Genomic DNA, 13,690 nt, shown 5'->3' on the forward strand with positions numbered 1-13,690 from the left:
TCTCTCAGATACTGGTTATCAGGTTATTTTTAGTTCTAGAGTCCAGAAGTCTTTGGACACCAGAAAATGTAATGTATTATTATTAACAACCCTTAATAATTTTGATACCTTCAACTACTTGGAGAACTGTTTCTCTTTGACCGCCAAATCTCCCAGCTGTGATAACCTAAGATTGTTTCTTTGTTTTGAAGTCTCACAAGATAATTCATCCAATTGGAACTTCTTGTAAGAGGTTTCACAAAAGGACATTTTGGATACTTTGGTGAAAAACATTTCCTCATCTGTTGGAAAGTAGTAGTGAGAGGGTAGGATTATTTCTCAACTGCTGACACCAGCACATAGTGAAGAGGGAAAAGCACTAGAGTGGCTGGGATGCAGATATTGCAGAAGTGTTGATCCTCTAAAGACAACATGTCCGGTACCTATATTTTACACTCTACAAATATGTAGTTTTTTGCCAAGTCATTCATAGAATGAACCTATTTTTCAGGTGACAGATTTGGGTTCCTGAAAAAGCACTGGTCTCAATGTAGACGCTTAAAGGTCTGGAATACTTGACAGAATGGATTAGAGTATTCTCTGTACTAGATATAGATGCACTTTACTATACACTGGTATGTTCTTTTACACATAGAGTTTCCTGGTAACAGCAATTCTTTCTACTTTGGCATTTCTGGTAGGGTTGCCAATTTTGGTTGGATATATTCCTGGAGATTTTAATCACATGACAATCTTTAATTAAAGATTCATCTTTAATTCCTGGAGACTACAGGCCAATCCCAGAGGGCTGGCAACCCCAATTTCTGGGCTTGTTATAGTGAAGATCCAAAAGAAATTGTTAGACAGCAATATTTTGTAACGCCCCATGCCTTATATAGTAACCCAGCTGGGTTAGACTTAATGGTCACTTTAACATTAGAAACATCAGGCTTTTAAGTGAGTTTAGTGCTGTGAAAGGTGCTCAGGTGACTGTCATGAATAGGGCCCTACCAAATTCACGGCCATGAAAAATGCATCATGGACTGTGAAATCTGGTCTCCCCCAGTGAAATCTGGTCTTTTGTGTGCTTTTACCCTATACGCTACAGTTTTCATGGGGAGAGACCAGCATTTCTCAAATTGGGAGTCCTGACCCAAAAGAGTTGCGGGGAGGGTGTGGTGGTGGTGGTCACAAGGTTATTTTAAGGGGTGGGGGGGCACAGTATTGCCACCCTTACTTCCGTGCTGTATTCAGAGCTGGGCAGCCAGAGAGCGGCGGCTGTTGGCTGGACACCCAGCTCTGAAGGCAGCGCCCTGCCAGCAGCAGTGCATTAGTAAGGGTAGCAATACCATACCAGGCCACCCTTACTTCTGTGCTGCTGCCTTCAGAGCTGGGCAGCTGGAGAGTGGTGGCTGCTGACTGACGGCCCAGCTCTGCAGCCAGCAGCGCCAAAGTAAGGGTGGCAATACCATACCCTGTCATCCTTACTTCTGTGCTGATGGTGGTGGCTCTGTCATCAGAGCTGGGCTCCCAGTCAGCAGCCCAGCTCTGAAGGCAGAGCTGCTGCCAGCAGCAGCGCAGAAGTAAGGGTAGCAGTACCATACCCCACCCCTCCCACACACAATAACTTTGTGACCCCCCCACTCCTCTTTGGGTCAGGACCCCTACAATTACAACACTGTGAAGTTTCAGATTTAAATAGCTGAAATCATGAAATTTATTATTTTTAAAATCCTATGACCGTGAAATTGACCAAAACGGACCATGAATTTGGTAAGGCCCTAGTAATGAAGACTGAAATCCTTATTTAAACAACACAACAGATACAGTACAGGTGGTGACAATACAATAGTCCCTCAACTCCACTTCATCAATGAGCCTCAACCATGTGCTAGAGAGGACCATTTTGGAGGGGAGAAAAGGCTTCCATGTGCCATTCCAGACTGACAATTGCCCCCAAATATGGTGTTTTAAATGAACACCTATTCATGATAAAATGGACTGAAAACCAACTCATTTCATGTAGGCTACTGAACCTGATACCAACACCTATTAATCACTGCCATTCTGGACTGGATAAAGACTCCTATCCAATTACCTATCATGAATCACCGAAGCCACTATAAACATCACGCTAAAAAAATATATTAACTAGAAGCCAGTTATCATCAATGCAGCCTGTGCAATAATATAGTAATTATCCAACATGCACAGCAGAAATGCCTTACAGACATGTTAAGAATCAGTTTTTGACACTGAAATTGTGAGTTGCTCCAATATACCATCACTCTCACTAGCTGTGTTAGGTATATCATTCAATCAATATGCTAGTCACAGAACATGGTGAACATTACAAGCAAAGTGACCCACACCCAGGGAAGAAAGTCACCGAGGGATAGGTCAATGACAAAGCATGCAAAACCAAATCACTTTTGTAGAAAGACAGATTTGATTTAAAACTTGTTGGGGAAAGGAAACAAAATCAGCAAGCAATTGTTTATTCACAGGATATCATCCACTTGTTTCACAACTTCTGGTCTTTAGCTAGTTTGGTTTAGAGTTGGAGCCTGTTGATTTAACAGAGTGATGTGAAAAATTCCATCAGGTAACTCTTCTTTGCATTTTCAGCTGGCATATGTAGTAGTAACCAAAGTAACTGAGATCTAAGCCATGGGTTTTGCCATCTGGTCTGGCAAATTACCGTATGTTGGGAACATTCCAGGTTTGAATTCAGGAAGTGTAAAAAGAGAACCATTTCATTTTCTCAGCCACTGAAACTTCTCTTGCTGGGACTTGTATAATTTGCAGTCTTGGGCACTGTGCTGCTTAGGGAATAGGATTCCCTGGGTCCATGATCAGTTCTTGTGTTTTGATAAATTCAGAAAGTAGGAACAGGGCTTTTTCCCTATAAAACAGGAACTTTCCATGAAGATATATAACTAAATGCAGCTACACCTAGAACAAACAGTGCTTGGGACAGAGCATAGCAATAACCAGTCTTTCACAAACATGTGATGCACAACTTCATCAAGCTACATTATACCTAAAGACATATGGCTGAGTTATTTAGGCTGCTCATCAATGCATTAGCCTAACTTTGCAACTTACATACCATAAATTCAGGCACAAATAGAGCTACTGCTGACTCCTGTCTGTCCTTGGCACCATAATCAGCAAAATGTTCAAGCTCCTATGGGCAAAAACCTCATCTTTTAATCTTTGTTTTAACAACTATTAAGTTAGTGAGCAAGCAGGAGGTGCATTTTTAAAAAAAAGTCATAATTAAAGCCATTTGTGAGTGAGACACTGTGTTGTTAACCGGTAGAAGAACTCTACTGTGGCCTTAATGGTCAACTGGCCTTTGGGGTGTGGGGTTTTTTTGGTATTGTTAAATTTTTATTTATTGTATCTTTCACCCTTTAGATTTTAACTACAGAGCATCACCACCAATTTATTAGCTGGAGTCACAGCACAGAGGTTACCCACTGGTTTCCAAAAGGAACTAACCGTGGCCCATCTCAGTCTGGGCATAGGTTCCAATTATCTGGAGTCCATAGGTTGCAGGTAGCCATTTGTCTTGCTGAGCAACAGTGCATTGGTTCTGTAAGGTGTATGTAAACATGCTGAAGTGGAGACCTAAAGGTGGAACAAAAGAGCCCTGGCAGGTTCTGCAGGAGAGAAAAAGAAGGATCAAGGTCTCAGCCTTACTTTAAGTGTGCTCCTGAAACAGCTTTCCTCCATCTCCAGCAGCTGTACACAGTAGACTCACTTATACTTTTGGTGTTTGTGCACTTAAAAGTCTCAATAATAAACCTTAGACATGTAGAAATCATAAGCAGTACTAATGGGGAATGAACCAATACCTTCTGAACAGTTCCTTCTTCCTGCAATTTTTGGCTCCTATTATATTAATCACAAAAATCTTGCTCTACTTCTTGGACTCAGTGGAAGCCTGGAATTGAGGACCCTTAAAATGAGGGGCATACCATTAGTTTTAATAAGTTCAGCTGAAATTCAGATATCTGGCTTTGACTGAAAACATGTAGCTTTCCTGACTCAAAGCCCAATAGAGCTGGTAATTGGAACAGTGGTGAGGCATGGGTGTCTCGTTCCAGCATGGGGTTTGCTTTAAGGAAGTGCAGCCATTCTAAAAAGGCCACTATCAATTAGGAGCATTCAGGGATTAGGAAGGAAGAAGCTTCTTAATGAATGGTTCATGCTTCTTTCAGTACAAGTGCTCTGATTGTGTTATCTTTGTCTGCTTGCACCAGTGACAAGATCATGAACTTTTATCATTACAGCTGCTCTTCAGTTTCAATCATACCATTCCAATTATGAGGGGTTTGAGGGAATGCTAAAGTTGGACATTGTGAATAGACATCTTCACTCAAAATGCAAGGTATTATTTCACTAAACTGAACAGAATAGTATTTGAGAAATAACTGGTCTGGAGCGAAGACAATGCAGACATATTACTATGAAAGAGAGAGGCAAGAGTACATTACATACTAACATGCAGAATTAATTCAGACAGGACAAACAACATGCTGAAAAGTGTTAGTCCAGAATTTATACGGATTGTAAGGTGGCTACTTTCCCTTTGACATTTTGTAGAACTTACGTTTATTAAGTGCTCTTTTCATTTCTTGATCACATCAGTATCTGATCAGTTAATCCTCTAAAACTGGAATGTCCAGGACAAGCAGAAACACAGAGCACTCTCATTTGTCCCAACCAGTGACCAGAAAATACACACACACACACACCCCTGGAATGGGAAAAACTACTTGGACCCTGACAGATTTCATTTTGATGTTAGTTTCATTTTCATATCAGTGAAGTAAATAGTCTCTTTCTCACTTAGGGCTTGTCTATACAAGGGGTTTAATCCACAGCTTTTTTGAGTTAATCTTCTTCAAAAATGCTTTCACACATGCAATGCAATTCATTGTAGAGCACGGATTCTGCATGTATTGCAAACTCTGAAGTTCTCTTTCAAAGTGAACTAACTTTGTTGCAAAGTAAGTTAGTCTGGTCTTCTGTTCATGTGCATGCAATGCTGCAGCAAACTACTTTGACAGTCTTCCAAATGGCTATCCCAGACAGCTTTGTGGGAGACCGTTACTGACCCGTTTACCTGTGTGCCTTCCCCTCCTCTTCGGTCAAGTTGACTGGATGTTCCCTTCCCTGTTTATAAGCTGGCACATAGCCAGATATTATCCATTCACTTCTGGATTCCAGTTTATAAGAACAGCCGTGATAATACTCCAGAAACCCTACAACATGCCTTGAGCAGCTGCTTGGAGCCACACCGAGACACTGGATTTTATTGTCATCTGGGGAGAAGCTTTGGTGCGGGAAACTCTTGTGGCCAACCACTGGAATAAAGACCTTTTTACGGACATTGTTAGGCAGATGTCTGCGAAGGGCCATAACCAGAATGCGTAACACTACCAGATCATAGAATATCAGGGTTGGAAGGGACCCCAGAAGGTCATCTAGTCCAACCCCCTGCTCAAAGCAGGACCAATTCCCAGTTAAATCATCCCAGCCAGGGCTTTGTCAAGCCTGACCTTAAAAACCTCTAAGGAAGGAGATTCTACCACCTCCCTAGGTAACGCATTCCAGGGTTTCACCACCCTCTTAGTGAAAAAGTTTTTCCTAATATCCAATCTAAACCTCCCCCACTGCAACTTGAGACCATTACTTCTCGTTCTGTCATCTGCTACCATTGAGAACAGTCTAGAGCCATCCTCTTTGGAACCCCCTTTCAGGTAGTTGATAGCAGCTATCAAATCCCCCCTCATTCTTCTCTTCTGCAGGCTAAACAATCCCAGCTCCCTCAGCCTCTCCTCATAAGTCATGTGTTCTAGACCCCTAATCATTTTTGTTGCCCTTCGCTGGACTCTCTCCAATTTATCCACATCCTTCTTGTAGTGTGGGGCCCAAAACTGGACACAGTACTCCAGATGAGGCCTCACCAATGTCGAATAGAGGGGAACGATCACATCCCTCGATCTGCTCGCTATGCCCCTACTTATACATCCCAAAATGCCATTGGCCTTCTTGGCAACAAGGGCACACTGCTGACTCATATCCAGCTTCTCGTCCACTGTCACCCCTAGGTCCTTTTCCGCAGAACTGCTGCCTAGCCATTCGGTCCCTAGTCTGTAGCTGTGCATGGGATTCTTCCGTCCTAAGTGCAGGACTCTGCACTTATCCTTATTGAACCTCATCAGATTTCTTTTGGCCCAATCCTCCAATTGGTCTAGGTCCTTCTGTATCCTATCCCTCCCCTCCAGCGTATCTACCACTCCTCCCAGTTTAGTATCATCCGCAAATTTGCTGAGAGTGCAATCCACACCATCCTCCAGATCATTTATGAAGATATTGAACAAAACCGGCCCCAGGACCGACCCTTGGGGCACTCCACTTGATACCGGCTGCCAACTAGACATGGAGCCATTGATCGCTACCCGTTGAGCCCGACAATCTAGCCAGCTTTCTACCCACCTTGTAGTGCATTCATCCAGCCCATACTTCCTTAACTTGCTGACAAGAATACTGTGGGAGACCGTGTCAAAAGCTTTGCTAAAGTCAAGAAACAATACATCCACTGCTTTCCCTTCATCCACAGAACCAGTAATCTCATCATAAAAGGCGATTAGATTAGTCAGGCATGACCTTCCCTTGGTGAATCCATGCTGGCTGTTCCTGATCACTTTCCTCTCATGCAAGTGCATCAGGATTGATTCTTTGAGGACCTGCTCCATGATTTTTCCAGGGACTGAGGTGAGGCTGACTGGCCTGTAGTTCCCAGGATCCTCCTTCTTCCCTTTTTTAAAGATTGGCACTACATTAGCCTTTTTCCAGTCATCCGGGACTTCCCCGGTTCGCCACGAGTTTTCAAAGATAATGGCCAATGGCTCTGCAATCACAGCCGCCAATTCCTTCAGCACTCTCGGATGCAACTCGTCCGGCCCCATGGACTTGTGCACGTCCAGCTTTTCTAAATAGTCCCTAACCACCTCTATCTCCACAGAGGGCTGGCCATCTCTTCCCCATTTTGTGATGCCCAGCGCAGCAGTCTGGGAGCTGACCTTGTTAGTGAAAACAGAGGCAAAAAAAGCATTGAGTACATTAGCTTTTTCCACATCCTCTGTCACTAGGTTGCCTCCCTCATTCAGTAAGGGGCCCACACTTTCCTTGAGCTGTTTCCTGAGCTGTTTGCACTTTATTAAAACGAGGGACAACAGGAAAAAAAAAATCTGGCAGGTGACATGTAACCTGTATTTTTTGAGGAGCTGGACAGGACTTTACATACCTACACACCATGCAACCCAGGAAGCTTCATAATTAAAAGCCTTTTTTTTCAGGGTCAAGCTCAGACATAAGGGGTTATGAATGTCCACCATCTGCAATATCTACAGCCTTACAGTCACCTGCTGGTTCCACCACTAGTGCTGCAACTAAACATGTGTCAGACAGTAAATTACCTGTATATATATATAAAAAAGTCTTTATCACTCATTAAAACCGTGGATTAGTTTGTAGTCAGGACCAGCAAATTCCAGCAAGATTCCATAGACGAAAATATTGATTCCTTGATTTGTGCAACAAGTTCTCCCTTTTGTCTTGTTCAGAACAAACATTTCATTGACGTAGTTCAATCATTACCACAAGGCTACACTCCACCCGCCGAGCAGACATTGCTGGAGAAAGTTTCTGAGGGGGAAATTGAACAGTGTGCAAAAAACACTGATGGAAAATTCATTAATCTGAGTCATGATGCGTGGCAGTGCTCCCGTAATATGTGCTTGTGTCACAATAGGAGATGGTGTTGTCTAGCTTACAAAAACAATTGATACAGCAGAATACTTAAAGTAGCAGCAGTAAAAGCTATAACAAACTGAACAAATATTCAAGAGTCAAGTATATATCTTTGTCATTGACAATGCAGCAAGTACAGCAAAGGTGAGAAGATACATAGAGATAAGGAAGAGAACCTGAAACTTGCAACATATGGGTGCAGTGCTCATTTGATGCATCTTTTAGCCAAAGACTTAAGTATAACTCCACAAATAAAGGAAAACGTTACTGAAATTGAAAAATAATTCCATAACCACCACTTTGCTTCAGTTTCACTGAAAAGAGCAGGAGGATCCATCATACATCCCCCAAGATGTATGACAGAATTCATTAGTTGACCTATTTATTAAGAATTGGCCTACTCTGATGACAATTTGTGATGAAAATCATAACAAAATAGATGGAACTATCACAGACAAAGTAGTCAAAACTTTAGCTTAAAGCCCACCCCAACTTCTAGTACAGTACTGATCTGTGTGACATACAAGCTGAAGTCCAGCTGTGGAACCTGAACCCACGATTTCGTGGCCCAGAAAGGAGAGAGTAACCAAAATGAGCAACATGGACACTGCTTAGATGACAGGACTTATTTTCTTGCTGGAAGTGAATGCCACCTCCAACTCCTTTCACAAAGAAAAATGTTGCTGTATATAGAAAACATCTTAAATTCTACCCATAAAAGTGAGAACACGGATAATACACTAGAGCTTTTTGCTTGAACATCATGGGCTGAAAATGAAGACAAGACTCTTTGTTAGAGCCCCCAGAAGGCAGGATGGGAGGAAGACAAGTAAGATAAGTTCTATCCCACTGTTTGGTAATGTAGATTTTTCAAATTTCAAAGCAACCAGTGACAACCGCCACAGTAAAATACATGATCTTGGTATCTTACCACAACTTATTAATCTCCATATCTGGGAACAAAGTATGTTACAAACAAGTCCCTGTGTTTTCTGAGATTCCACAGCCAGTGAAATCCATCCTCCTATCGCCACTGCAGAACTTGCTTATAGGCTTTTAAAAAAATCTTTTCTAGCCTTTTGGATTGTTGAGATAACCCTCCGAATGACTTAGTTTAGTGACTTCCTCAGCCTACAAACAGCTTGAAGCGATAGGACTGAGGTCTGAGCTGCTTCCATTGAGCTCAGTATGATGTTAATTCTGAAATTTAATGAATGAACTGTTGCAATGAACTGTTTTGCAAAGAATAGTAACAGAAAAATCTAAGTGATGTACCTATCCACCATTGCTGAATACAGTGGTGGACACTGGGACACTACTATGCATGGTAATTGGAGGGCCTTGCCACAGTATTGAGGTTCTGTATGATGCAAAATGTTCTGAATCTTAATTGTAAGCATGATGCATGCAGAGACAAGACACCAGAGAGCGAGCGTGAGCGCGTGCACACACAACCCCTACCCCGGTCTCCTTTTCCACTCTGGATAAGTTTCTCCCAACTGTTCTTGTTGTCTTCATTCACCCACTCCCAGTTTCCTGCATGTCATCAAGATTAAATGGCCTCTAATTTGGATCTGCAAGGCACCTTCTTTTCTAAAAGCTCTCCAGTATTCATTTGTTCTGTTAAGCATTCCAGCAATCACGAACACACCTCCTCTGGGTGGTACAGACTTGTCCCTTCGGTGTAAGTGCTTCAGGACAACAAATCATTTGTTAGACATGCATTACTTATTGTACAGGATCAGATACAGATAGTATTATGTAAAATAGTGTAACGATAATAATGGGAGGAGAAAGGAGAAAAACAATCTCAGCACTGAGTTCAGTAAACTCTTAATCAAGACATTCTGTACATCCTAATGGAAATTCTAGACAGTTTTAAAATATGTTCAATACTTTTCCATTTCTCTATGCAGGGTAGATTAAAAACAATAAAAATCATTTTTTAAATTTAAATTAAAAACAGGTTTATTTAAAAACAAATTTAAATTTAAATTAGGACAACCTATATTAAGGCCTAAACTTACTCAATCTATTAAAATAATTTTAATTAATTTGAAAAATACTAAGCAGTGCATATTTGTTGCTGAGTTATAAAGAAAGTCAAACCACTGAACTGGTGGAAGTCGCTGGCTAAGTAACTGCAATCAGAGTTTGTTGAAGCACTAAACTTCCTTTTGAAAGCAGTAGCCTCATCTGCAGATGCAGAGAAAATATTTTCTTCATTTAGATAATTCAACTAGTTTGGTTCAATGACTAGTTCAGTCAAAATTAAGGAATCATAGAGTTGAAAAAGCAGGAAAACTTGTTTTCCCTCTTCCAATGTATTAATAAAAGCTAGGTGGAAAGAAGAGATCTAGTTCGAAAAATCTCAAAGGACACAGCGATTAGAAGCAATCTGTTCATTTCACCAACTACAGATAATACTGATTTATTAAAGAAAGTTAATTTTAAATGCAAAACATGCTTTGATAAAATTTTTATCCTTATCAGAAAGCTTCGTTAAAGAAAACTAAAACTTTAAAATGTTTTTTGTATATTTAAGCGAATTTGAATTTCCATCCAAACAGAGCTTCATACAAATAAGCAAAAATTAATCTAGTAAATAAGAAATGCATGATTTACCATTTTCTAAAATAATAAAATTGTACAAATTCAGATTCTGAATAAATGTATGATAACTTATATAATTGCTTAAATAAATGTCTATAGATATAGTGAACCTTCCTGGTTAGTTTAAAAAAAAAAAAAAAAAAAAAAACCCAAACCCCACACCTACCAAATTTAGTGCAAAGACTATATTTATTTGCAAGTCAACACTGAATCAGAAGAGTAGACCTGGAAGGGACCTCGAGAAGTCATCTAGTCTACTCCCCTGCACTCAAGGCAGCACCAATAATTAGACCATAACTTGACAGGCGTTTGTCTAACCTGTTCTTAAAAACTGCCAATGACAGAGATTCCACAACCTCCCTAGGCAATTTGTTCCAGTGTTTAACTACCCTGACACTTAGGAAGTTTTTCCTAATGTACAACTCAAACCTCCCTTGCTGCAATTTAAACCCATTGCTTCTTGTCCTATTCTCAGAGGTTAATTAGAACAATTTTTTACTCTCATAGGTCATGTTTTCTAGACCTTTAATCATTTTTGTTGCTCTCCTTGCGGACAAATTGGAGAAAGTCAAATCTTTTCAGAAATGTGATATCCAGAACTGGACACAATACTCGAGCTGAGGCCTTATCAGCACAGAGTAGAGTGGAAGAATTACTTCTCCTGTGTCGCTTAAAACACTCCTGCTGATGCATCCCAGAATGATGTTTACTTTTTTTGCAACGGTGTTACACTGTTGACTCATATTTACCTATCGATGCACTATAACGCCCCAGATCCTTTTCTGCAGTACTCCTTCCTAAGCAGTCATTTTCCTTTTTCTATGCATGCAACTGATTGTTCCTTCTTAAGTGGAGTACTTTGTATTTGTCCTTATTGAATTTCATTCTATTTACATCACACCATTTATCCAATTTGTCCAGATCATTTTGAATTTCAATCGTATCCTCCAAAGCACTTGCATTCCCTCCAAGCTTGGGAACATCTGCAAACTTTATAAGTGTATTCTCTATGTCATTATCCAAACCATTTAAGAAGACATTGAACAGAACCGGACCCCACTCAATATGCTCTTCCAGCTTGACTGTGAACCACTGATAACTACTCTTTGGGAATGGTTTTCCAGCCAGTTATGCACCCACCTTATAGTAGCTCCATATAGGCTAATTTTCCCTAGTTTGTTTATGAGAAAGTCATGAGACACAGTATCAAAAGCCTTACTAAAGTCAGGATAATACCACATCTACCACTTCCTCCTCAGTAACAAGGCTTGTTACCCTGTCAGTGGTTACCAAACAATAAAAGTCAACCGTTCTCTAGGAAAATAACTAAAATCTATAAGCGCAAAAAACAATTTAAATCAAGGTTTCCTGCTTGCTGATCTAAATCATGAATAAACTGGATGAAATTTTTTTTTTCCAATCAATGCACCTGGTTCTATGCGTATGCCTACACTGCAATGTAAGCCTGTGCTTTAGCCTGGGTTTAAGCCTAAGCCCCCCCTCCCCTTGCATCTACACTATAATTGTGCTAACCCAGGGCTCAGAACTAGGGTCCCAGGACCCTGCAGGGCTGGAGGGTGCGAGCTCAAGTTAAGGTGGGACCCAGGATATGAGCCCTATTGCTTTGCAGCATAGACGCCACACTGCTTGACTCGGGTCCCGGGAGTCGGCTGGAAGTATCCCACAATTCCATGGAATAACTTCCTTAATCCTCTATCTCAACAATCTGGAATCCAGATTGAAAATGGAAGCCATCCTGCTCTGTAAACGGCTCAGGTCAGCGTTAACCCAGTCTCTTCTGATCACCGATCTGCAAGCACACTATCAGTGAGCCTCCTGGGTTTGCAATGGAGAGAGAACCATCAAACCTTGTGCAAAGCCAGCTGCTTCCTGGCAATGTGCAGAGAGGGGAGTAAAGTTTTCCCACAGTGCGCTACCACCCCAGAGCTAGAGCAGCCACATTTCTGGGGGTGGGGGAAGCTAGGGATGCTGGGATATGGTTACTTTGACTTGGGTCTGCACACTGCAGTGTGGATGCCAGAGCTCTAGGTTCAAACCTGGGTTAGAAAAGTCTTAACGTAGGGTTAAAATACAATGTAAACACTCAAGCCCAGGGTTCCCTAACACAGGGCAGCTGACTCAATTCCACTAATCCTGGGCATTCAAGTTTGATTCCTAAACCTGGTCTCACTCTCCATATTGAACGTATGCAGTGTAGTTGTAGCCATGTTGGTCCCAGAATATCCAGACACACTATACAGGTCTGGAAATGCACTCTCCATTCTCCGATTCCCCAAAGGGGTTTAATACTCTTTAAGACTTAACGGATGTTCATTAAGCATGTTTAGAAGTATTTTCCAATTGATTGTTAGCCTATCAGTTCTTCCCACCTTCCCAGCGTGATGATAAAGGTAGTTCAACAAGGGGTAGTCACACACCAAACTCCCAAGTTCAAAGTTCTGCCATTTTTTTGTTTTTTAAAAAGTTCCTGAAGGATACATAAGCTACTGAAAGGAATTTGCTCAAATTTTTAAAGACAATTCCCCTGTAAACTGAAAATTTCAACCAAAAAGCTGAATTTTTTTTAGAACATTTAGTGTGTGAAAACAAGGTTTGTTACAAAAATATTTCAACTTCCATAACTGAGAGTCTGACTAGTAACCATAGTAAAAACTTTGCACTTAGCTTTTGTCTATGTGGGGAAGCTCTTACAAAATAAGTTAAGGTGTGAACTGAAAGCACCACAGCTATTTCACTAACTCCCTGCGTGGATAATCCCTTAGATAAAAGACCACAAACTATTTCCCGAATGTTAGTGAAGCCTCATAATACCCCTGTTGAAGTATTATTCCCATTTGACAGATAAGGAAAATGAAGTAACAAGTGAAAAGTAGCCCAAAGTTATGTAGCAATTCAGTAACAGAGTCTTATGATACTAGCCCTTGTACATAACTTAGGTACATGACAAATGGAGGATACTCAAAAACAAACACTGAACTCTAGCCAGAAATCAGCTGAGCAATTACTGGACTTTGTTATATTTTGCCTCAAGTATAGTTACATATTATCTTTGATTACGGAGGTGGAGGGGGAGGGAGGAGGAGACAACGACTTTTGCTCAGCACAAATTTCAGCATCTGCTCCCATTTTGTCAGTTGTAAAGCAAGTGAAATCGTCCCCTTAATTTCTTCTGTATATTAACTTAATGCCAAAATCCTCCTGTATATTAGTAGAATATTATGTTAAACAATTTAAATGCTAAGAGTAT

The 13,690-nt window shown here is 40.9% G+C and overlaps 1 protein-coding gene across 3 annotated transcripts in view; it reads right to left on the minus strand.

The window, feature by feature from the left end:
- Positions 1-13,690, minus strand: part of ACOX1 (acyl-CoA oxidase 1) — a 32,444-nt gene that overhangs the window by 14,555 nt on the left and 4,199 nt on the right. Inside the window, exon 3 of one of the 3 annotated variants that reach the window (XM_073311532.1) lies at positions 3,487-3,647. The exons of the other annotated variants lie outside the window; for them this stretch is intronic. Coding sequence (XP_073167633.1) covers positions 3,487-3,647 — 161 coding nt within the window. The remainder of the gene's footprint in view (positions 1-3,486; positions 3,648-13,690) is intronic. 3 annotated transcript variants of the gene reach the window in all.

This window comes from Lepidochelys kempii, chromosome 14, assembly GCF_965140265.1.
Source record: "Lepidochelys kempii isolate rLepKem1 chromosome 14, rLepKem1.hap2, whole genome shotgun sequence".
Lineage (NCBI taxonomy): Eukaryota > Metazoa > Chordata > Testudines > Cheloniidae > Lepidochelys > Lepidochelys kempii.